Raw genomic sequence first — 22382 nt, 5'->3', positions numbered from 1 at the left:
CTCCTTGATGCGGGAGTTTGTTGGAGAAGTCCCAGAAGTCGGAGTTACTTCTGTCACCTAAGAGCAGGAAACTGAAACTACATTTCACGCCGGCTTGCTAAAATTGGACAGTATAAGAAAAATGTTGCCTCGTCTGATGAGTCCCCAGTTTTACTACAACAAGAAAGCATCACTCCATCCCGGCTTCTATAAGGCTGCTGTGGTGTTGGTGTACTATTAGAGGATGTTATCTAAACAACACAGTCTTACCTGTGTCTTGTTGTTGACTATGCCGATTCCTTTATGACCAAAACTTCTGGAACTTGTTCCAGCACGGTAACACATCACCTTACAAAGCTACGTTCACTGTTCACTTAGATTGAGATATGGCCTCCATAGATCCAGATCCTAATAAAATGGAGCAGCTTGGGGATGTGGTGAAACGAGAGATTCACGTCCCAGATGTGCAGTGGATAAATCTGCAGAAGCTACGATTAGCTCCCTCCTTTGTGCTGCAGAAACATGTTATTGTAAGAAAAAGGCTATTAAAAAAAATGCTACAGAAATTAAGAATCTGCTCCAAAAACTAAAAGATAATTTTAACTATTCACAGACATCAAAGTGATTTATCAAGTGTAAAAATATACATAGAAAAATCAAAGAGAAAAATCAAGCAATGAGACAGTGCCTAAAAGTTAAGTGGGTAGACAATAGTGAAAATACTATTTAAGTCTTTACCTTTAGTTGTGACCTACTTTGATTAAAGCACGCCGAGGCCTTGACTCTTTTGTCAACCTGGAATAAAAACACTCGAAGGCGCAAGAGCACCACAAATCACACAGTTACTAAATAAAACAACACACAAGATTCACACTTCAATAATTCATTTAATCTCCAGAGGGTTGCACTGACTTTGTCTTTGTTACAAACTGCACATGATAACACAATAAAACACCTCGCAACGTACAAGGTCGTGCAACATCTAGTCTGGCTTCCAGCACTGTCTCAATATATAGGCTGCTCAGAATCAGGGGTGCGTTCACAAATGTCATCTATGGAATACTGTTGCACAAACATGGCAGTGTTTGTAATCTGTGGATTCATTTAAGTTCCTTTGCTAGCATTTTTCTTTTCAGCTTCACGTAACTCCTTGGGAAGAGTTTCAGTTTGTGACATCAGAAAATTAAAAAAAAAAACAAACCCTATAAAAGAAAAAACAAAACTAGGAGATATTTAATTAAAAGAGCAATAAATAAGCAATTACTTGTCCCAAAATGGCTTCCATATATTATGTTCCCCAACATCTTTGCAGTAATTTTCAGCACAACACAAACCAAATCAAAAACTATACACAAAAATTTCAACCCCCCCCCAAAAAAAAAGGCTCAACACAAGCTGAACAACTTCTTTGTGTTAGTAGTTTGTAAATAACACTGGATTACATTTTAAATAACTTTGGTTTGAAATTAGTATTACTTTTTTCTTTTTTTTCCTTCTTCTTTGGGATAGCGTACCAATTGGGCTAAGGATGTTTAGATGACATCGCTGTGATAGTAGAATGACACAATCACGAATAACATTGGTGTCAAATGGTGTCGAGCTGCTGTTGGAGTAATTGTACCGCCACGAATGTAATAAACATTTGTGTATACAGCTCCATATATTCATATTTTTTTGTGATAGGTTACATATATCACACTTTATCGAAACACTTATGTCCGTATACATTTTTCATAAATAAAGATTTCATTCATCGATTAAAAAAAAACAACCCTGTAAACACGTGAAATCTTAGCGTACACACACACACACGTACACGTGATTACCCCCCAATCAAGTTAACCTCTTGATAAAGTGCAAGGCAAGATACAGTAAACTTTGAAATATATGACATACAACAACTCCTGCATCTCAAGTGCATGTGAGCGCCATCGCTCAATCACGCGCACGTTATTGTATGTCTCATAACCCACAAAAGTACAAACTTGGCACAACACCACGAAAGCCTCTAAGGTGTAGAGCGTAAGCTGGCACACTATGGATACAGTAGCACAATCCTACATCTACAACGCCTCACACTTATTCTGTCTGGTAAAGGATTAGTTTGATAAATGTGGAAAATGATGTCCGAACTCAACAACCGAGCACTTCTGTGTAAATGAAGCAAAGCTGATGCACAAACAACTTTATTTTAACAGACCTGAGTCAAAGTGAGATTGTGAATGTACATTTCTGTCCCTTTTCTAGTTTTCAAAGCAGTTTAGTTATAAATTAAGATTATGTAGGCTTCTTATGAAAAAACATCTAACAACCACTGCGTCATATTGCTAGCTTGAAAAGCTAGTATTAGCTAAAACTAGCTAGTATTTCATTTTGTTTTAATTTTCTTACTTCTTACATTCTGACAATCAAACACTTGGCAGTAACTATGTCTCATGGTGTAGTTCAGGCCAATAAATGTGAAAATGTGAGTGTAAAGAAAAAAAAAGTATAGCTAACTTGTACTGTAACATTAAAACTTAGGTAAAGGTTAGCTAGTGAATGTTCTTTATTATATGCTGATAGCAAAAATTTTATGAAATTTACTTTTTTGCTAGGCAAGAGGAATGTTTTATTATTTACAAATTTAGCTTTGCTTCTGAAAAAAGATGTATAAAGGAAGATGTCAAATCCTGCCAAAAGTTGGATTTGATTGCTTAACAACTGTTTGAGTAGCAATTATCGGATCCATTGCCACCGTCTCTAGTAGGGATGTACAGGACCAGTCGGCTTGAATATTACTGCAATTCCTAGTTGCACAGAAATACTTGTGGGTTGAAATGATTATAGGATTTTTTTATGCTGTAATTGATATGAGTATTTGGTGGTTTAAAACTCTGATATTCCAACATTTGGCCATTCTCTTTTCAAACAAAACAGATTTCCCTCACATTTATTATTAATTTTTTTATGTGCGTGTTGTTGGATCGTGTATTTCACTTTTAGGCTAGTAGGAAAAGAAGGAAAAAAACAAACAGTAAACGAGTTAACAAGTTTCTGGAGTATTGTGAAGGAACAATTTTCGATTTCAGGGATTTCCAAACAGCAGAACAACAATTTAGGTACTCAAATAATACACTATTGATACACGGCTTGACAAAATTTACAATACGCAGGGTGTAAGTATGTAAGTAAGTGGTTTGTCTTTTTTTTTTTTGCTAAACTAACTCCTGCTTTTCAGTTAAACTCCAACCAGCCTGGTTTAAAACAAAAGTAACATTCACAAATGTTGCTGGTCTGAACAAACACGTAAAAAAAAAAATTACATTTAAAGAAAAAATCATTTTCATGAGGCAATATCCACTGTGAGGCGAAGGCTAAGTATGCATGCGGGGACACACATAACAATAGTAATTGGCTTGATTATATGCATGGTGGCCAAAGAGTTTGTCAAAGGGGGAAGCAGCAAAGCCAGAACAGCTTCACAGGTTACCATTGGGAAAATAAGATATACAAAAAAATAGATATACATTTTGTAATGTTAATAACAATAATAATAATAGCTTTTAACCACAACAAGGCAAAGTCAAATATCCACTGACTCTTATATTACATATACAATCATGAATATGGCAAAGTATTAGTAACACACTGAGTAGCTGTAATGTTTTGTTTGTGTGCATCCTTGATGCTTCCTCCTTCTGTAAACGCATTTACCAGACGCTACCAAAAATATCTGCTCTTATCGAGTCACTTCATCTGGTACTGTGCCTCATAGTGGTTCACAGAACTGAAAAACTGCACAGTGGGAAGAAATATTTAACTCCCACATAAGCCACATTTTAGACCTCAATAATAACCAAAAGAACGTACTTTAAAAATCCCACAGTCGGATCTTTTCACAGGGCTGAATGCCAGATGAAATGACTCACAGTAAAGTTTTTTTTTCTTTTTGCAGCGTGGCTGCATAGCCTCGGACCACACAAGCCACACAACAGCCTATTAAGAACCACTTTAAAACCACAACAATAGAACCTCTGTAAAATCATATACGATTTATCATTTAACATCATCATTATTCACAGGTTAGTACAAGTCCACACAAGTACATTCCTCAGTATATATATATATTTTTTGCAACATATAAGAGAATCTCCAGTTCAGTAGACAGTAAGGTCGAGATGTTTCAGTTTGTTCATTTTGTTGATTTGTTGCGTCGGAGTTCTCATAGCAGTAGCATCACGGAATAAATACTCAGTCTTAATCAACGTCTAAAGGCGATTCAAGAAGTTTCGAAATAAAACAATTAAAGTTAAAAGATTGTAACAACTTATGATTGTACATATAAAATAATATGGCTGAACTCAACATGCAAGGAGAGCACCACGTAAACACATTTCTTGGTCACGAAAAAAAGAAAAAAAAAAAACATAAGCCAGGAAGGACGTTGTTGCTCCACGCCTGCCTTGATTTCAGTTTAATTCGCTGCTGGCCACATCTACCAAACCAGAAGCAGAGCGCCAGTGGTGAAGCAATGCGATGCAAAGCCAGGGCCCTTTAGAAAAAAATTCAACAGAAACGGGGAGGAAAAATAAAATCCCCCCCTCAACCCACGTAAAATAAAATAAATCCTATAGTGGGAGGAAACACCTCTCTCAAGCCAATGGGCATTAGATTAGAGGTAAGGGTAGGAGGGGCGCTCCTCACACCTGGTTTTCAGGGTAACGGGGTCGGTAATAAAGCACCTCTAACAGGACTTCAGTTGCCTGAAGAATCTGCCTCAGTGGTCCCACCTTTGATATCCCAGGTTCCTGTGGACGAAACAGAAAACAATGAAAACCTGACCCTGCTTACAAAGACACATAACTGTGTGTTTTTAAAATAAAAGCAGGCTGAAGCTGACAAAGCCTCTTCTTTTAGTTCTTGGAGTAAACTGCTGTTAAGGACAACAGGACCTTGAAAAACGACAGCATCCCCCGCCTCTCTTTTTGTTGCTCACTGATGTATAATTGAAGAAAAATGCTAGCTGCTGTTTGTTTGGCAAACTTGATCCTTTGTGGTCTGGTTCCAGTGTCGCACAGAGTTTGATTATGTGGTTAAAATCAATTAAATGGTTTGCCCAGCGGGAGTAACTACTGCAAACAAACGAACAAAAGAAAAACTCTAAATGGCATGGCTGACTCAGTATAGCTGTAACCGATCCACAAGAAACTGATCCAAGTCCTGGAGACATGCAGAACCGTCTCCTCGTCAAAGGGTCCTTTTTATAGTTCCACCGTGGGCACTGTGACTTACATACACGACAGATACCAGGTGAAAAAAGATTAACGCTTCCATTTATTGCACCAAACAACCCAAAACGTATCCGTCTTTCAAATCATCCTCTCAGGACAGGACCTGTTCACTCCTATACTGCGTGCATCAATTTTTATTTGGTTTGGATATGCTTGTGTTCTACTTTGTATTAACACCAGCCAATTTATAATGAATTGGGTTAGGAGATCAAATCAGGACAGGATCAAATCACTTAATATGAAAAGCTAATAGAGATAAAAGATGGATTCATTTATGTTTTTCCTTACTAGGTTTAAAAGGCTGAGGTCAGTAGCTGTTTAGTTCTGCTAAACCCAAGAAGACAGAAAAGGAGCCTTTGGTCAACAAAATGCATGTTGACACAAACTTAACCTTTCCTTTGAGTTATATTTAAAGTTCAAGGAAAAGATTTTTTTTTCATGACTATTCATATGTGTATTTGTTTTCTTTTACTATAACCAAGAAGTACTACATAATCCATATTTTCCCTAGGGATTAATAAAGTATTCTGATTGCAAAACCTCAGTGGAATTGTAGTTTGTCCTTGATAAAGGACAGGGACGCATGAGTGTTGCTGCACAGCACACAGAGAGCTTTTTCAGTCAGTTTAATTTCAGAAAGTTTCATTTAATCTTAGGCCAGAGGTTTCGCAGGTCGATACCTTCGGCTCTAAGATGAAACCGTCTCCTGCCGTGTGTTTGGCTCCTTTTTCTCTCATTGTTGGACAGCAGGGGCTAAAATGACTCATTTGATGTTGAAGGTTGCTGACCTGGTCTAGACAACACCTTGGTCTTTGTATTGCTGTAACCCACATCCCAAAGAAATGAACAAACACAGCTAATGGCTCAGTCACACTACAGCGAAAATAGGACGGTAAACTCTTTCTGACTTTGGGGGAAATAAATATTTAAAATTCTGGTCGTTGCCCAATGATTGCTTTCAATATTTTTGCTGACAATGACAGATGTCAAGAGTTGCAACTGACAACCTTGTCTGGGCGAACACTCAAACACAAGGCTATTGCTCAAGTTGTGGTGGGAAGCAACCTGTCTCCTGACTGCAGTCACTCTCCAACAGATTGGCCAAGATTTGCAAATAACTGGAGTCTATTTTTGCAATAGGGAATACAATTGACTGGTTCCAAACTGCCTGAGCTATTTTGCATTTAAATTGCCGTCCTGAAGCAACTGCATCACTATTTGTAACTCTTTAGAAATGTATAACTGTCTATTTTAAACGTATGAGGTTCTGAACTCTTAACGCAAGTAGTTCATGTGAATTTCTGTGCATGGAGATGGCAGCAGGATTTGCTGATTTATTATAGTTAATCAGCATCTTATTGATGTGTTGACGCACAAGTCTTGACAGACCAAAGTTGCTTCGAAGACGACAACTGGCTGCGAGTGCTTGCAAACCTGCTCCCAGTCTTCAAAGCAACCATTTCAAAGGCAACAAGACTGCGAAATGTTTGGACACGATCACAATAAATTTGTTCCTGCTGTGGTCAACAAACTAGTTTAACTGTTAGCATGCTGACATGCTAAGATCTTTTACCTGAGAGAGAACTGTTGGACTTCTGCTTGTGGAGCTTCTCTCTCTCCTTCTTCCCCTTAGGTATGATCTTAAGCTTCATACTGCTGCTGCTCTTAGTGCTGCTCCTCACTGAGTCCTAGAAATAAGAGATTGATGGGTACACAGTGAGGGATATTTTGCTATGTGAAAGTCGTCAGTGAAGGCAGATGGGCTGCTACTGAGCAACAGAAGTGACACTGTGGCACTTTGCTGGTTGTTAGTCTGCGATAATGCCACGGCTTCTCTCTGACACAAACAAACACTGCATCCCATCCCACCTCCTCGGTGCACTGCATGAGCGGGCAGATCCAGTGGATGTCATCCAGCTTGTGAAGCTCGGCGCTGAGGCTGTTCAAAGTCAAGCGAAGCTCCTCTCGCTCTGGAGACTCCGACTGAGACAGAGAGAAGGTGAAGAAGAGTTCAATTATAATCAGAATGGGACATTTGACATTTAACCCTCTGAAAGTTGGTAAAAAGTCAACACCTGTTCTGCGTGTTTTTGACCCCTTCTGATTCACAAATGCATAAACACCTGTTAATGTGTCAACAGTGGTTACTTCCAATTTCTTTGAAAGGAAAAATATTTTGTATATTTTGCTAATATTTTGCTGCACCTGCACCTGTGTAATCATCACATGTTCACTTCATTTCATCTCTCATCAAAACAAGTTTACAGAAGTAAAATCCCTACCTGTGGTTCACCATTCAGTGTTAAAGGAAGCGAAAGTTAAACCCTGTTTATTAACTAAAAAAAATGGCTTTTAGATACTTCAAAAAAGGAAGCAGATTAAACTGCATCCCCAGGAAATTTGTATCTGACACTCTCTAACATGTAGACGTGTTAAAGACAGCATCAAAAGAAGTAGAGGTGGGTTGTAAGGCGGCTTGCAGCAAGACTAAAACAACTTAAATGTGCTTTATCTAAGATTTACCAGAAGGATGAGCAGAAGGCTATCATCTGAGCCATCAGCCAATGCTGTCTGGCACCGCCATGAGCCATTCAGCACGCACTAATGCTGTTCTCGGTTTCTCCCTCTAGCTGTGAACAAAGGATTGTTCAATTTGTCCAACTGTGCATGAAGTGCCACCCACAAGTTGAAATGTCTGGACACACCATACAGTCGAGCTGTTCCCATGACAGCTCCGTGGGACTGAGATCTGGTGACTGCACTGGACATAGACCGAATACCAGCTGACTGTTTCTTGAAATAGTTCTTACCTAGTTTGGAGCTTTGTTTTGGATCATTTTCCTGTTGTGGGAGGAAACTGGCATCGCCACAGGGTATGGCTCGTGTTGAAAAATGGAGCAATATCCTCCCTTGTTTCAACAATAGTTTCTCTTACACAAACCTTCCCCCCCCTCTGCAACCAAACTATTGGATTTCTTCACCATGCTTTAAAGTTATTGTTGAGCTCCTCCAGCACCTATTTGTTCCGAATCTCTGTTCTGTTTTGACCACAACTCCTCAAACTTTAGATTAATGGGTCTGTAAGGCTGGTTTCTAATCTTCCTCCGTCCAGTGTTTGTGTTCTTTCCCCACAGTTTCCTTTTCCATTTATTGGCCAAAGTCAAATTAAGCTTTTTCCTTTCAACTCTGCCTAGAAGGCCATCAGGAAGATGTCTCATCATTACTGCTGACACTGAAACTAGTTATTTACGGGAACTGTTTATTGAAGGTGCCAGAGCATGTTTTCTCCAAAGGGAGTTGTTCCTTCTGGTCTTTGTTGAGCCATGCTCTAGTCTTTATTTCTTATCGGGTGTACACACAGGAAGAGCAATGAAAAAAAAGGTAACTTGTATCAGTGCCGAGCAAAATAAGCCAAATAAATTAACAAGCAGTTAAACTAATGTCAACTTTAAAGCCACATCCACACTGGAAGTGATTTGCAGCGATGTGGTGACCAGAAACTACCGAAACTGAATGAAATGCTGATTACGAACGAAACAACCACCATGATGGGACGTGAGCGGGACCTCAGATAACCAGGTAAGTGCCTGAAGCAACTTCCAGTGAGAGTGAAGGATATATGAAATATGATCTGTTAATAAATATATTGGAAGTCGCGATTACTCGAAAGTGACAAGCAATCTGCTTCAAGGAGCAAACTGCTTCCAGTGTGAACGCAGCCTCCTGACTACCAATGGGAATGAACTATACGCCTGACTGACTCATGACAGGGCAGAAGATTTGCTAGAGGGTTACCTACACAGTGAGATTGATCATCCAGTAGCGACTAACACTCAGTATACAGTAGTCATATGCAGAGTTCTCATTTTATCTGCTCGTCTGCACAAAGGCTCACTGCGTTAAACTGTGAGATTTCCTTAAAGCTACAGCGAACACAAACTGAACAAACATGTTGAACAGCAGAAGCTGAAATATGAGATGGAATATCTGAATGGCTTCAGAGGAAATGAAGGGCCGAACGCAAACAAGGAGGGAAACAAAGAACGGAGAGACGAGAGGGATGAACGGCTGACGCGTACCAGTAGTTTTCCATCGAGCAGCATCCTGGTCTCAGCCTGGAGGACTTTACTGCTGTTAACAATTTCCACTGCAGTGCTGCGACTCAGACACTGAGAAAAAAAAATAAATTCAAAAGTGACTGTTTTGAAGACATACGTCGTCCTCGAGGTGACATCACTGATGGAGTTCAGGTTAACAGGCTGCAAATTTAACAGCCTTTAAATTGACATGAAATCTGAGCATTTTTCTGAAAATCTGGTCATTTTGTGCCATCAATAAACTCCCATCTGCTCTCCGCCTCGGTGTCTTACCTCGGGGCTGGACAGTTTGGCCTCTGTGAGCACCAGGGCAGTGGCGTTGACTGCGTGAGCCAACTCCTGCTCCACCAGCTTGTGTGTCTTGGCCGCCTCGCGGATTCTGAGCGGGCACAAAGCAGGAAATGGTGAGAAAAAAAACCCCAGAAAAGCACAATTATGGCCGCTGTAGCCTGTTGATACGTACCCGCCTCTGAATTTACTTTCTTTTATTGTCTATTATTGTATTGCCTCTTTCTCAAATATAACCGGAGCATCTTCTACTGTGCGCTTAAATTATTTGTAACACATCTCTCTTGAATTGAAATTCCCTTTACGAACGTTTCTCCACATCTGAGGAAAGTTTACAAATGTAATTAAAATATTTATCATCCTGAAAGTACGGCAGTTTTGAAACATAACCGAAGACATCATCATAAACAGGGCAAACTGAGACAGGACGAAGGAGTTGCAGAGGGACACTACTTGTTTGCAAATGTGAAAAAGATAAATAAAACAGCTCATCAGTGCAACGGAGACAAGCTCAACGCAAGTTTGCAAATAAGCCAGTTAATTGCGGTGGGATGAGGAAATTACCCCTTTATGGTCTCCACACACAGACGGATGCAGCTCAGTTAGACTGAGCTGTTTGCAATGTTTGAATGATATATTTTAAAATAATGTAGAGCGGGCATGGGGAACTCGAGGGCCGGTGTCCTGCAGGTTTTACATCTCACCCGGGTCAACACACCTGAATCAAATGATTAGTTCATTACCAGGCCTCTGGAGAACTTCAAGAGGTCATTTAGCCATTTAAATCAGCTGTTTTGGATCAAGGACACATCTAAAACCTGCAGGACACCAGCCCTCGAGGCCTGGAGTTCCCCCACCTTCGATGTAAAGAAGAGAGGAGATGTGTTTTTCAGTTTTAGTGCTAAATTTTTGTATTTTTAACATTTTCTTCTGACCACAAAACAGCATCCAGCTTTTAAAACCACTGTGTGGCGTCAGCACGCACTAATAAACTGTAGGACAGCTGAGACGAGAAGAAAATCTGAAGCGGTGCCTACTTGTTGATCAGCGTGTCGGCCACGATGCCTAGCTGCTGAACCTGGGCGCACTCCTCCTCGGTCAGGTATTCCATGGACTGCTGGGAGTTAAGGCGGGGCCTGCTGGCGCGGTAGCTGTCGATCTTCCTCTTGTCCTCCCACGACTTCAGCGTGCTCTCAAACGCCTGGTTGTAAAGAGATCAATGTTCAGCCAAGCTAGTGCTGCTGAGCCATCTTTGAAAGAGAAGCCCATTTCAAACAAATCCAAGAGCCACCCGATGTCTGCTTTGAAGGAGTTCCCCTGTCAGTCACTGTGCGGTTTGTAGAAATAAATGTCAGGGTGCATTTCATTTCACGTCTAAGACTAATACACAACAGCAAAGACATCTTTTTAATCTCATGAAGGAGCAAAGGAAGAAAAGTGTTTCATTATGAATTTAATTTAAAAACTCGCCAATAATCGTGCCTCGAGCAGGCAACCAGCAGGGAAAAGCTTTACCCGACACATAACTGTCACTATTTCACTGAATAAAGCCGCATTTAGGGAGGATAAAACCAGCGAGCCAACTCTGTGGTGCTTAAGGAGGGGAAACCATGGAAACAAACTGCCCAAATGTGCTTGGCTCAAGAGAGCTCTCAGAGGTTTGAGCAGCATGAAGGGAGAACAAACAGTGGGTATGGATGTGATTTAAGAAATCCCAAAATAGAAAGACTCAACAACACGGGCAGAGCGCTGAGTGTCCAGCTGCAATATTTATAAAAGGAAAAGGGAGTATCTCCAGCCACTGCTGGTTTTAACATGCATGCCGCAGACATGGGTATGCAAAGTGTCAGGTGCAGGTTTTTTATGTGTGCTTCAGCGCTCACCCGGTCTCTCGTGAGCATCTGAGCGCGGTTCTTGTGGATGATCTTGACGATGCCGGGCGGCTGGATCCAGGCCTCTCCGTCCACCTGCACAGGAACCCCCTCCTCCCCCAGGATGGTGATCTTCACCTGGCGGCACTGAGAAGCGGCAGAGCAGAAAACAGCAGCTGTCAGATGCGGGGGTTTGAGTGCTTTTTATCAGCTAACCCCTTAAACTGACCTCCTCTGCCCTCTACTGATGAACACTGAGCAATTCATGTGAAAAAAACAGCAAGTTTAAGGGTTGGGGCTCTTCTTGCACGGTTGGATTTTATACCTCTTGACAGCCCTCAAAGCTCAGAACAAACAACTTCTGATTTTCCAAATCACCAAGGCCTGATAATTTGTACTAACCAAGAAAGCTCACCAGCCACAAAAAGATCCTTGTCATTAGTTGTAATTAAATTAGCAGGATTACCCAGCCAAAATAATTCATGATAACAGCACAGTGGAAATAATACCAGGCCTACTACGTTGAAGTGCCAAGGGCTTTAAATCCCCGTGAAAAACATCTGTTGATCGTTCAATTTTATTTATGTAGTGCCAAATCAAAATGAATCACCTCAAGGTGCTTTAAACTGTAGGGTAAAGATCCTGCAACAATTAAGAGGAAGCACTTAGCGAAAGTGGGAAGGAAAAACTCCCTTTTAACAGGAAGAAACCAGCAGAACCAGGTTCAGGGAGGGGCCATGACCAGAGTGAGTGAAAACAAGCTGGTTTTGGGGACGGTGGGCACCTGGCAGATCCCACGGATGCCTTTGAAAGAGGATGACAACAGCGAGAGGAAAAGGAAAGCTCGCCTTTATGTGCGTACAACCACAGGGGGAGAGTTTGGGCTGTGATCCTCCTCCAGTTATTGAATTATTGGTGCACTGGGACGCTCTTATTTAAAATAAATGCCAGTGTATGAAAATATCTTCGGTGTGTAGCTTATTCAAAGACTGTTTTGATCTGAATATACATTTTAGATTACTCATGTTGCACATTCATGTAAACACTCTGACTCCATATAAATATTATAATTACTCCACGGCCTCCTTTATTATCCTTCATATGTAGATGACTGTGGAGAGTTTTTATTTATATACAGTAAGGAGCTGTTGGTTCAGAGTGGAAATTAAATATTTGCATCTGATATTTGTCTTTTATTGGTGCAGAAAGTGACGGGATTTGATTCCAGTTTGTTTTGAGTTGCTTCCTGTTATTAAAGCTCAACCTCTGATAAGAGCTGATGTGCAGGTTTTGCAGGTCCTGAAGTCTTGTGGACTTTCACCTTCTCAGCCAACCTTACCAGTGGTTTAACTTGCTCGGTGTGTCCTTTTGAAGGCCAAACTAAGATGCTGATGTAGGGAAGAGGTTTTAAAAAGGCTCTGTCAGACATGTAGAGGTAAGCGTTATATGTGTCTGTGTTACCTGTGCAATGCGATGGTGCTGCAGGTTTATGACTCTGGACACGGCCATCTGCATGCTGCCGAACACCGCCACCACCTCCAGCTTCTTATCATCAAAAGACGGAGCTCCAAAGTTCTGGAGGTGCAAGCGATAAAAATCAAACACCGTCAGATTCAAATTTAGATGAATTTGAAATGTAAAGTAAAAATTCTGATTTATTTTCTTGTCTTTTCTTTTTACTGAGAATGCTTCTGAAGGCCCGGTTGGACAACACTCACATTGTCCTCTTTGGTGCCTCCCCAGAAGTTGATACCGCCTGCATAGCTGGGGATGTTGAGGACAGCCAAGCCCTGCAGACTCGGCAGAGACATGGGAACCCCGTCACACTGTGGACAGAGGAGAGGAGATGCTTCAAGACGAGGAAAACTCAGCAGGTTTGCAGAAATCAGCTGACAGACATTTGTTTCCCTAAAGAAAACCGTTGGGTGTGTGTTCATGTACGCCTGCTTTTTACCTCCAGCTGAACTCTCTGCTCTAGGTTCTTGTACGTCTTCTGGACCAGCTCTTTGGTCCCCAGGACTCCGTACCACATCATGTTCTTGGTGCGACTACTGCAGAGGGAAAAGCAAACCAGTCAGGCCTGAGCACAATATGATAAACTGATGTGTTGCTTAACAAAGTGCAACTAAAAAACACCATAAAATCTAAAACTGAAGCAATTTAAGCAGAAATTCTTCTGCTGCTAGCCTTAGGTGGTCATTACTGGGGGAACTTTGTCATCTTGATCGGACGTTTCTTTCTGATATGCACCTTTATTTACTGGCATGACTGAGAATGTCACGGACTAGTAGGTCACATGTAGCGTAATGAACTGGGATTACTGTGGGCATTTACAAAGAGTGCAGTGACAAGATTGCGTGTAAGGTTGAACCCCACAGATTTGATGCGACTGACCCTGATGGATGTGTATTTATGGTGACACACAATTTAGAAAAAAAGCTAGAAAGCTTATTTTTATTGACTTGACATTGAAATAAATTGACTGTTTGAGGATTGTGCTTACACGTCATTTTGCCCCGTTGGCCCTTTATAATCAGGTTTGTGCGTCTGTGTGTTTGTTGGGGTTTTTTACCTGCATTTTTTCGGGTGCTCGTCTCTTTTGTTGTTGAACTCGAGGGAGATTTTGGCATCCAGGCCGATGCCGAAGTAGTTGTTCATCACACACTTCTCTGAGCACTGTCTGTAATTATGAAGCATGCAGACGGTTTATTAATACCTGATTTTGTGTGAGTGTGTGTGTGTGTACTCATGTGTGCGCTTACACAGAGTCCTCGCTGAAGGTGACAGTGTTGAGGCTCTCTGGCTTCTCCAGGACGATGGGAGAGGTGGGACTCAAACTTCCTTGACCTGGATAGAACAGCGGTAATAGGAGAAGCGCCTTTAGATTGAAACTGGTGGCTTTTTTTAAGGAGTGAGGAACCTCCAAAGCTTTAAAGAGAAATCACTCTGTCCACTGCTTTGACTCTTTAATTTGCTAATGCATGAACTAAGAGCACTTTGGCGTGGCGCGTATCCCTGCTGTGATCAAACTTACGTGGCTCGGCGTCCTTCAGCTCCTCGCTGTTTTCTCTTTTGATGGAGGATGAAGACGACATCCTTTGGACCTGTGTGTGCCGGTTCTGCTCGTCAACCACTGACATGATGATAGACAACCGGTGAACTGCACGCAGCATGCTTGTATTTTACAAAATAAGCCAGCCCTGATGTTGTGCGCTAAATGACGAGAGAAGAACAGCGGCCTACCTTTCTCGGCCTGCTCGATGATCTGCCTGAGCGCCTTCTTCAGACTGTTTGCCCTGAGCATCAGCTGCTCTTTGGACCGGTACGTTTTGTCCTCCGATCCCGGCTCACTGCCACTTTCATCGTGGCTCGAGCCACCGCTCTCCTGGCTCGGCACCGTACCCGCCGGCACCACCTGGATGAAAGTACAAGTAAAAACCTATAAAACCTGTGAAATAGGCCCTGGGATGCTGCTGTTTGATGGCTTCTTTTGTGGGATTCCTGATATTACCAGACTTCCCCCATCAATCTGTTACATTTTACGAGCAGCGGGAGCCCAGCATCACAATATCACCAAAGCAGCAGTGTTCAACCTGAAAACGTCTTCTCATTCATAATTTTTTACGATCCCTGCTTCGCAGCCCTCTACAGCGGCGCAACATCAGCGAGAGGCAGCAGTTATCATCCTTTAACGACAGAACTGCGGCTACACGCAGAACTTTGAATCAAAGGTAAAAATTCAATGCACTTCCCCTTTTACTGAGCAGAAAGTTTAAATCATGCTGACATTTTGAGGGCTGGGCTGTTTCTTCTAAAGCAATGACATCAATCTCTGGATAAAAGGCTCCACAGGGTGCAGAGACACAGAAAGCTGGATGATGTTTTGCTCTTGAGCTCCCATGAGGAAACTTAAAATGTGTGCAAAGCCACCTTTTTCTTTTATACTTGACCTCATGTTTCAGACAGTCCTTAGTTTATCATTGCAATCCTTATTTTCTGTTTAGTTTGAATTCCTAGATACTGTATGTGTTTATTATTTGCAGTACAAATACTGCTTGGTTTGTTTTAGTAATTCGTCTACTGCGCAATCGTCAGTTCAAGACGACTGACTGGGAAGGGAGAGGCTATAATTAGGGGGAGACGACATTATCATGCATAATTATGAAGCAATCAATCATAAATATTAGGCTGTTTTTCAGTCTAAGCACTTTCATGAAGCAATAAAAATTAAAAGTATGGTTCACTTTTGAGATGAAGGCAGCTGTAATAAAAATGTTATTTATTGTAGAAAAAAACTTCTGTTCAAGGTTACAAATAATCTTCTTGTGGCCTCTAGTAGTGGACTCATCTCTGTGTTTGTTCCACGAGATCTGAGTGCTACATTGGATACTGCTGACCACAATATTTAAATACATACATCAGAACATGCTGTAGGTATTACAGATACTGCACTTCAGTGGTTTGTATCATATCTATCTAACACACTCCAATGTGTTCATGGAGAGTCCTCTTCACACGCTGAGGTTAATTATGGAGTTCCACAGGGTTCAGTGCTAGGACCAATTCTGTTTACATTATACATTACAGATTATACATGCTTCTCTTAGGCAGCATCATCAGAAGGCCTAGCACTGCAGATGACACCCAACTTTATCTGTCCATGAAGCCAGATGACACACACCAATTAGTTAAACTACAGGAATGTTTCTACTCACTACTACTGAACTTTTAACATTATACAGATTCAAATGATGGTTGTTCAAGGACAGAAGGGAGCAGAGACATTTAAAAAAAGAAGCATTTATAAAGCGTAAGGATAGAAGTAAGAATAAAATCAAAGTAGTGAAGGAACAGCGGTGGATGGGAGGTTACATAAGTGAGTCAAAACCTACAGGAACCCACATGCACGTTATTAAACTAAGTACTCTGTGGGAACTGTAAACATGATCTGGGTTCAGTATAACTGGTTGTGTTATGTCATTGTCAGTGTGGAAATGTTGGTGTGTTTGCACAGTTGTCACACTTGTTGTCATTACCTGGGCTTCAGCTTCCTCACTTAAGGCCTTGACGAGGGAATCGAGCTTCTCGTTGAGCAGCGCACACTGAGAGAGGAACAGAGAGGGAGATTTCCATTATCCGCATTGCTTTCTTTCTCACTTCAAAATTACACGAGTGCGGTGTAAATTTGGACATGCAGTACGCATCACTCTGAAATCGTCACTCTGTGAGGCTGCAGCAACACCTCAAACCAGCGTGAAAGCAATACTCGCTCTGATTTGGTGCTCGTGGGACTTTTATTTGGAGACTTGCGAGGCATCAACGCTGCTTCGCAGTATTTGGAAAAAGGCGGGTAAGTCAGAGGGTGGAAGCTTAAAAGATTTTTCTTAGTTTTTTAGAATCTTTTACGTCTCGAAGTGATTTTCTATGCAGAGACTCGAGCGGAAATGTTGTATTCAGGGGTTGTAGTCACGTGATCGTCATCTATGTGGCGTTAACTTGTCCACCATCAGGACAACAGACTGGATGCAAAAGAAAACTGCGTGCAACCAGCATTTGGTGAGTTGTGGTGAGCGTTTGCAGCAAACTACGACCAAAGCAGCTTTTTGGTGCAGCACCCTGTTTGCACCTGATTTCACCTAGCAACTGTGAACAACCTCTAGCAACCGTTTGCTAACTGGGAATGCATCAGACGGTCACTGACCGCTCTCTAAGCCTTTATATCTGAAGTGAGTAATACACCTGCTAGACATTAAACATGATTAAGGTAAGGACTCATTTACGGACTAGGATCTTGCCCAAGGATGCTTTGGCACGCTGCAGGAGGAGCTGGGGATCGACCCCTGAATTGGTAGAAAACTCACTCTACCACCTGAGTCGCCCTAAAATGATGTGAAAACTGGGGGTAAAATAACAAAAAAAACAGCAAGTGCATCCAACCCTGTTAGACTTTTGAGTGCGTAACACTAGATCAGACACAGCAAGACCTGAAATTTCTGAATTTAGATGTTATCCCGTTGTTGTATCCTATTAAGTCCCAAATAAACGAGAAGCAGCATGAAAATGATCAAAGCATGAGTGGGTTAGTGTTTTGTGCAGACAGCGAGGAGTGACTTTGACTCAGTTTTTAATCTTGCATTCAGACTTCCAGCTTCAGTGTCTCCATTTATTCTAATGAAGAGTCAAATAATTCAGCAAGAAGAAAACATGAACCGCCAAAGGCGCAGAACACTAAAGCAGGGAGTGATAACACTGAACCTTCAACTATATTTCACACTCTCAATTATACACACGCACACCTACACTTGCCCACTAGTTACTGTTATACAAGCTCTTACATAACCCACACGGCCGCACACAAAACCCATTTACCTTCTTTGCCATGGCATCTGCCTCCTCCTTGTTCTCCGTGGCTCTCTCGTACGCCTTCCCCACCTCCGCCACAAAATCATTCACCGTCCCACACAGAAATCTGAAAGGGGGGGGACGTGAAGGTGAAGGTTAACGTGATTAACACAGAGAGTGAAACTAATTATACGGCTAACAGGTTTCAGATTGTGTGAGTCACTGTGCAGTTACTGAAGATTACACACACACACACACACACACACACTCTTGTTTTATTGCCACCTACCTGCCTGTCAGCTACGTCGCCTCCACACAGTCACTATTTACTCACAGCTGTTACATTGCCGCTGCATGACTCAGCAGGGAGGCCTCTCCAAATTCTCACAGTCCTCGTCGTGCTTTTTAGCAAATATTGGATGCTGAAAAATGATCGCCTCTCGCCTTCTACAGAAACACGCAGTTTATGTCCTCCAGTGCTGCCCAGACTATTTATTTTACTTCTATATTAGATGTGTGGAAATTACACGTCTCATCGCACCTTTTTAATGAATTTAAGCGTCATCTTTGAAAGGTAAAGCTTGTAGTGCTGATGAATATCTATTCAGCTTCACCGGTGCTACAATCAATCACGTGCAATGGCTCAGCAGCTGCAGGTGACGCGCTAATAACGGTAAAGATGTCACTAAAGGATAGAAGATACAACTTTATCTGGAAGCTCTTTTTAAGGTGTAACTGCTTTTAAGCAGAACGCCCAGAGGCTCTTACAAGATGTTTGCCAGGTGGACAGACTGGTTTCTACTGTTCAGATTAGTCAGATACAGTTACTCCATAGATTATGCTTTTGTAAACTTTCTTCTCATAGTACTTTTATAGTGTAGCGGTTCACTTAATACACATATCATAGTACTTTTAGTCCCCCTAACATATATCTCTATGTATATCATATGTTTCTATAAAACAGCCACTATCTGATGTGTGATTAAAAAAAGGTCCAAAAACTTCATTATGTTTAAATTTAGTAAATTTCTTGAAAGGGAAGTTCCTGTTTCTTCCTGTTAAAAGGGAGTTTTTCCTTCCCACTGTTGCCAAGTGCTTGTTCAAAGAGGATGGTTTGATTTAGAGCTGGGCGATATGAGATTTTTTCATATCACAATATGTTTTTTTCATTTCAGGCGATAACGATATCTATCACGATATAAGCCAAATAACTATATTTGTAAGATTTAAATGTGCCGTTGCTCACAAGTAAAATGTGAAATAATCAGCAGCTTGTTTTTATTTAAATATTTATTTCCCATAATAAGTTCAACAGGGTAGATGTACTTAAGGAACATGAGACTTTTTCAGATAAATAAAGGCAAATATTGCAAACTACACAAAAGGCAGCCGCTAAAGCGTTTAAGTTTCAAAATAGAACAAACGAAACAGACTAAATTGTCAATTCCACTTAGAAACAAAGTATTAATTCTAAAAATAAATCTTAGTTTGTTTTACAGAAGAACAGACAAAACTGACTAACTTTTGTCAATATCAAATAAACTGAGAACTAAAAGGAAATTCTCAATCTCTCCTTGTTGTATAGCTTAGCTTTTCAAACAGTTTTAACAGTTACTTTAGTCTGACAAAAGCCGAATGACGAATTAGCGCTTCCAGTCAGAGACTGAGGCTACGTCCACACGTACACGGGTATTTGTGAAAACGGAGATTTTCCGTTTTCGTTTTAAAAAATAATCCCGTCCACACATAAAGGCAGAAATGAAGGAAAACGCTGCTATGAACATGCCAAAGCAGCAGGTGGCGCTAGATTCCTAACCGTGCAGAAATGTTGGCCAATCAGAAGTCTAGAAGCCTCGGTGGGAAAAAGTAAACAAAGCTGGGGCATAGAAGCAGAACCGAGTCGTCTGTGTGGAGGGACAGTAACTGTGTGTATATGTAAGCATATAAAACACTGCAGAGAGTAGAATTAACAGTAACAGTATTGTAGAAATTCATTTCACCGAAACAATAACGTGGCGCAGTGTGACGCATGCACCAGTTTATTGTATTTCCAGACTTGCTTTCGGCACAATTTACAGTGCACGCTACTCTGTTTTTTGTCAGACTTGAAATAGCTGAAATACCTTCAAACTACGGAACTTCTATGGCTCTTCCGTTCGACAATCTCTCCGGCGTTGGAACCATCATCTGTTTTCTCTTCGGTCACGCTCGGTTGATTTTTCTAGTCGGCACACTCATTTCCTCCATTACGCACTGGCTCCATTACCCGCTGGCTGCTTCCCAAACAAACACACGTGCAGCTTGGCACTTGTGCTGTACGTAACAAGTCACGCGACGTGACGCTGCGGCTGTGATTGGTTCGGCTCTGCGCTACTTAGTTTGGATTGGCTGAACTTTTTTTTTTATTTTTTTATTTTAAGAAGACAAGAGCGGCGAGGTCTATCGCGATAGCTTAATTTCTCTATCGAGTAAAAGTTATATCGCGATACATATCGTTATCGTTCTATCGCCCAGCTCTAGTTTGATTGTTAGGATTTTCTCTGCATACTGTAGGGTCTCTACCTAACGATATCAAACACTATGAGACCACTGCTGGTGTGATTTGGTGCTATATAAATAACTGAACTGAATCTTCCCTGCACACCTTGGACGTCCAAAAGCAAAAATCAACTTCTGTTTCAAACTGATCCAAATTTGTGTGGAGGATGATCACTTGCTGTCACCTCGGAGCAAGAAGGTCCTTGGTTTGAATCCACCACCTAGCACCTTGAGGAGTTTGCATGTTCTCCCCGTGGCTGTATCGGTTCTGTCCGGGTATTCTGAGCTCCTCCCACAGCCCACAGGGTTAACTGGCAAATCTAAACTGGATGTTTGCGTAACGGATGGCTGTCTGTCTCTCTGTGTTAGCTCTATGATCGACTGAGGACCTGTCCAGGGCGTACCCCGACTGTCACAGGGATAGGCTCCAGAGTCCCTGCGACCCTGAATTGGATAAGTGAAAGAAACTGACAGAACTGGGGTCTCTAGATATGAGATATTAGTTTAAAAGAGCCCAAAATGTTGCATTTCAGGCCCAACCTGCTGGATTCGCAATTTAAATGCGTTGCAGCCAGCATCACTGAGGCACAGCTAACATATATTCCGGTAACAGACTTCAAGGGAGAGATTTAAAAATCAAATCCACAATGAAAGAAGTCCAGAGGTGCATCAGGGGATGATCCTGAAGGAGAGACTAGCTTAACTGTAAACCAGGTGAGGTTTTAGATTTTTGTGTGCCAAATCCCAGAACTCTCTCGAACTTTCTCGTAAATCTAGCACACTTATTTGTCTCTACTGTCCCTGGCATGTTAGTGGGAGATCATTGTTAATGTTTAGAGGGCTCCATTAGAGTGTGACGGCAGGCTTACATTACTTACTCCTCTAATGGCTTCGCTGGCAGAGTGACATCCCATTTCTTCCATTAAGTCCCGGCCCTGTGCAGGAGCTCCACCAGACTCGTCTATGAGTTTTCACTGATAGTAAACTCAGGGTGAGAACAGCACCCAGCTGAACTCCATAAATATTATTTTAATGTCATTTCGTGCTTGAATTCTGTTCACACATCAAATCCTGTTAAAATTCTGTTTGCTGCTTTAAAGGTTTTTAAAAAGAAGTTATTATTGTTATATTTCATGGAAAATCTGCTGTGAACGTGTCCTGAAAGTCCCTGGGGTGTTGTAAATGTGCTGCAGGTCTGAACTAAAATAAGCATTGTTTTAAAACGAGTCCTGCTGCACCGTTCCCCAAAGGGAGACGACTAATGCACTAATGCACTTAGGATGACCCCTAAACACTGATTCATCTGTCTCGTTCACTCAGACACGCTCGCACTCTCAAGTGTATGTGTGACCTCAGGATGAGAGCAAAGCATATACACACATTTAAAAAATACCAAGACAATCACTCGACATCCCCGTCTCATCGTCAGCCCCTCTCCCAGGCTTCATTCACCCATCATTATTATCCTTTACCCTCCCATCTACTACTTTCCTCCCCTCTTGTCTCATTTCTGAGTTTGGAAGCATTCGTGGCACGTACTTGGCAGAGGAAATGACATCACTGTGTTTGTCCGAGTCCAGGATCTTGGCGAGGTGGGAGGCCACGGAGTCTGCATACTGAGTGATGTGAACCTGAGAAGAAGAGAGGAAGGTTTCAAGTTAACAGAGAAACCAAAGAAACTTGATCTGTAGTTTAATCAAACGCTCTGGTTAATGAAGTGCCACAAGATATTTTTCTCTTTCATCTGGAAATATTAATTTACTGGTATTGGCACTAATTATGTGAGTTTAAAGGACCTAAGATGACATTTATTGTTTTTCTTTTTAATAGAGGCTGTAACCACTGACTACTAGCATAAGCCTACTCAGATCTTTTATTTTAAGATCTTTTTTTGAGAACTGAAGCAGCAAAATCATCCACTTTTGGGCAATATGGAACCCAAACTCAGTCCCCTAAAGATGATTAACATTATTATCTTAAATAGAATTAATTAT

The 22382-nt window shown here is 41.5% G+C and overlaps 1 protein-coding gene across 3 annotated transcripts in view; it reads right to left on the bottom strand.

Moving 5' to 3' along the window:
- Positions 1-846: 846 nt before the first annotated feature.
- The window catches only part of LOC113019099 (diacylglycerol kinase delta), a 92428-nt gene continuing 70892 nt past the window's right edge, over positions 847-22382 (bottom strand). For 2 of the 3 annotated variants that reach the window (XM_026162619.1, XM_026162621.1), the window contains 17 exons: positions 21928-22019; positions 17878-17977; positions 16545-16610; positions 14752-14923; positions 14543-14668; positions 14271-14355; positions 14081-14188; positions 13463-13559; positions 13227-13334; positions 12970-13083; positions 11521-11655; positions 10675-10838; positions 9623-9728; positions 9332-9421; positions 7122-7235; positions 6826-6940; positions 847-4769 (listed from right to left, as the gene is read on the bottom strand). In XM_026162619.1, coding sequence (XP_026018404.1) covers positions 4717-4769; positions 6826-6940; positions 7122-7235; positions 9332-9421; positions 9623-9728; positions 10675-10838; positions 11521-11655; positions 12970-13083; positions 13227-13334; positions 13463-13559; positions 14081-14188; positions 14271-14355; positions 14543-14668; positions 14752-14923; positions 16545-16610; positions 17878-17977; positions 21928-22019 — 1845 coding nt within the window. In that variant the 3' untranslated portion in view covers positions 847-4716. The remainder of the gene's footprint in view (positions 4770-6825; positions 6941-7121; positions 7236-9331; positions 9422-9622; positions 9729-10674; positions 10839-11520; positions 11656-12969; positions 13084-13226; positions 13335-13462; positions 13560-14080; positions 14189-14270; positions 14356-14542; positions 14669-14751; positions 14924-16544; positions 16611-17877; positions 17978-21927; positions 22020-22382) is intronic. The other variant, XM_026162620.1, reaches the window with a different exon arrangement.

This window comes from Astatotilapia calliptera, chromosome 3, assembly GCF_900246225.1.
Source record: "Astatotilapia calliptera chromosome 3, fAstCal1.2, whole genome shotgun sequence".
NCBI lineage: Eukaryota > Metazoa > Chordata > Actinopteri > Cichliformes > Cichlidae > Astatotilapia > Astatotilapia calliptera.
Note: the sequence above shows the minus strand (reverse complement) of the source record. Positions and strands in the feature narration are given on the sequence as shown.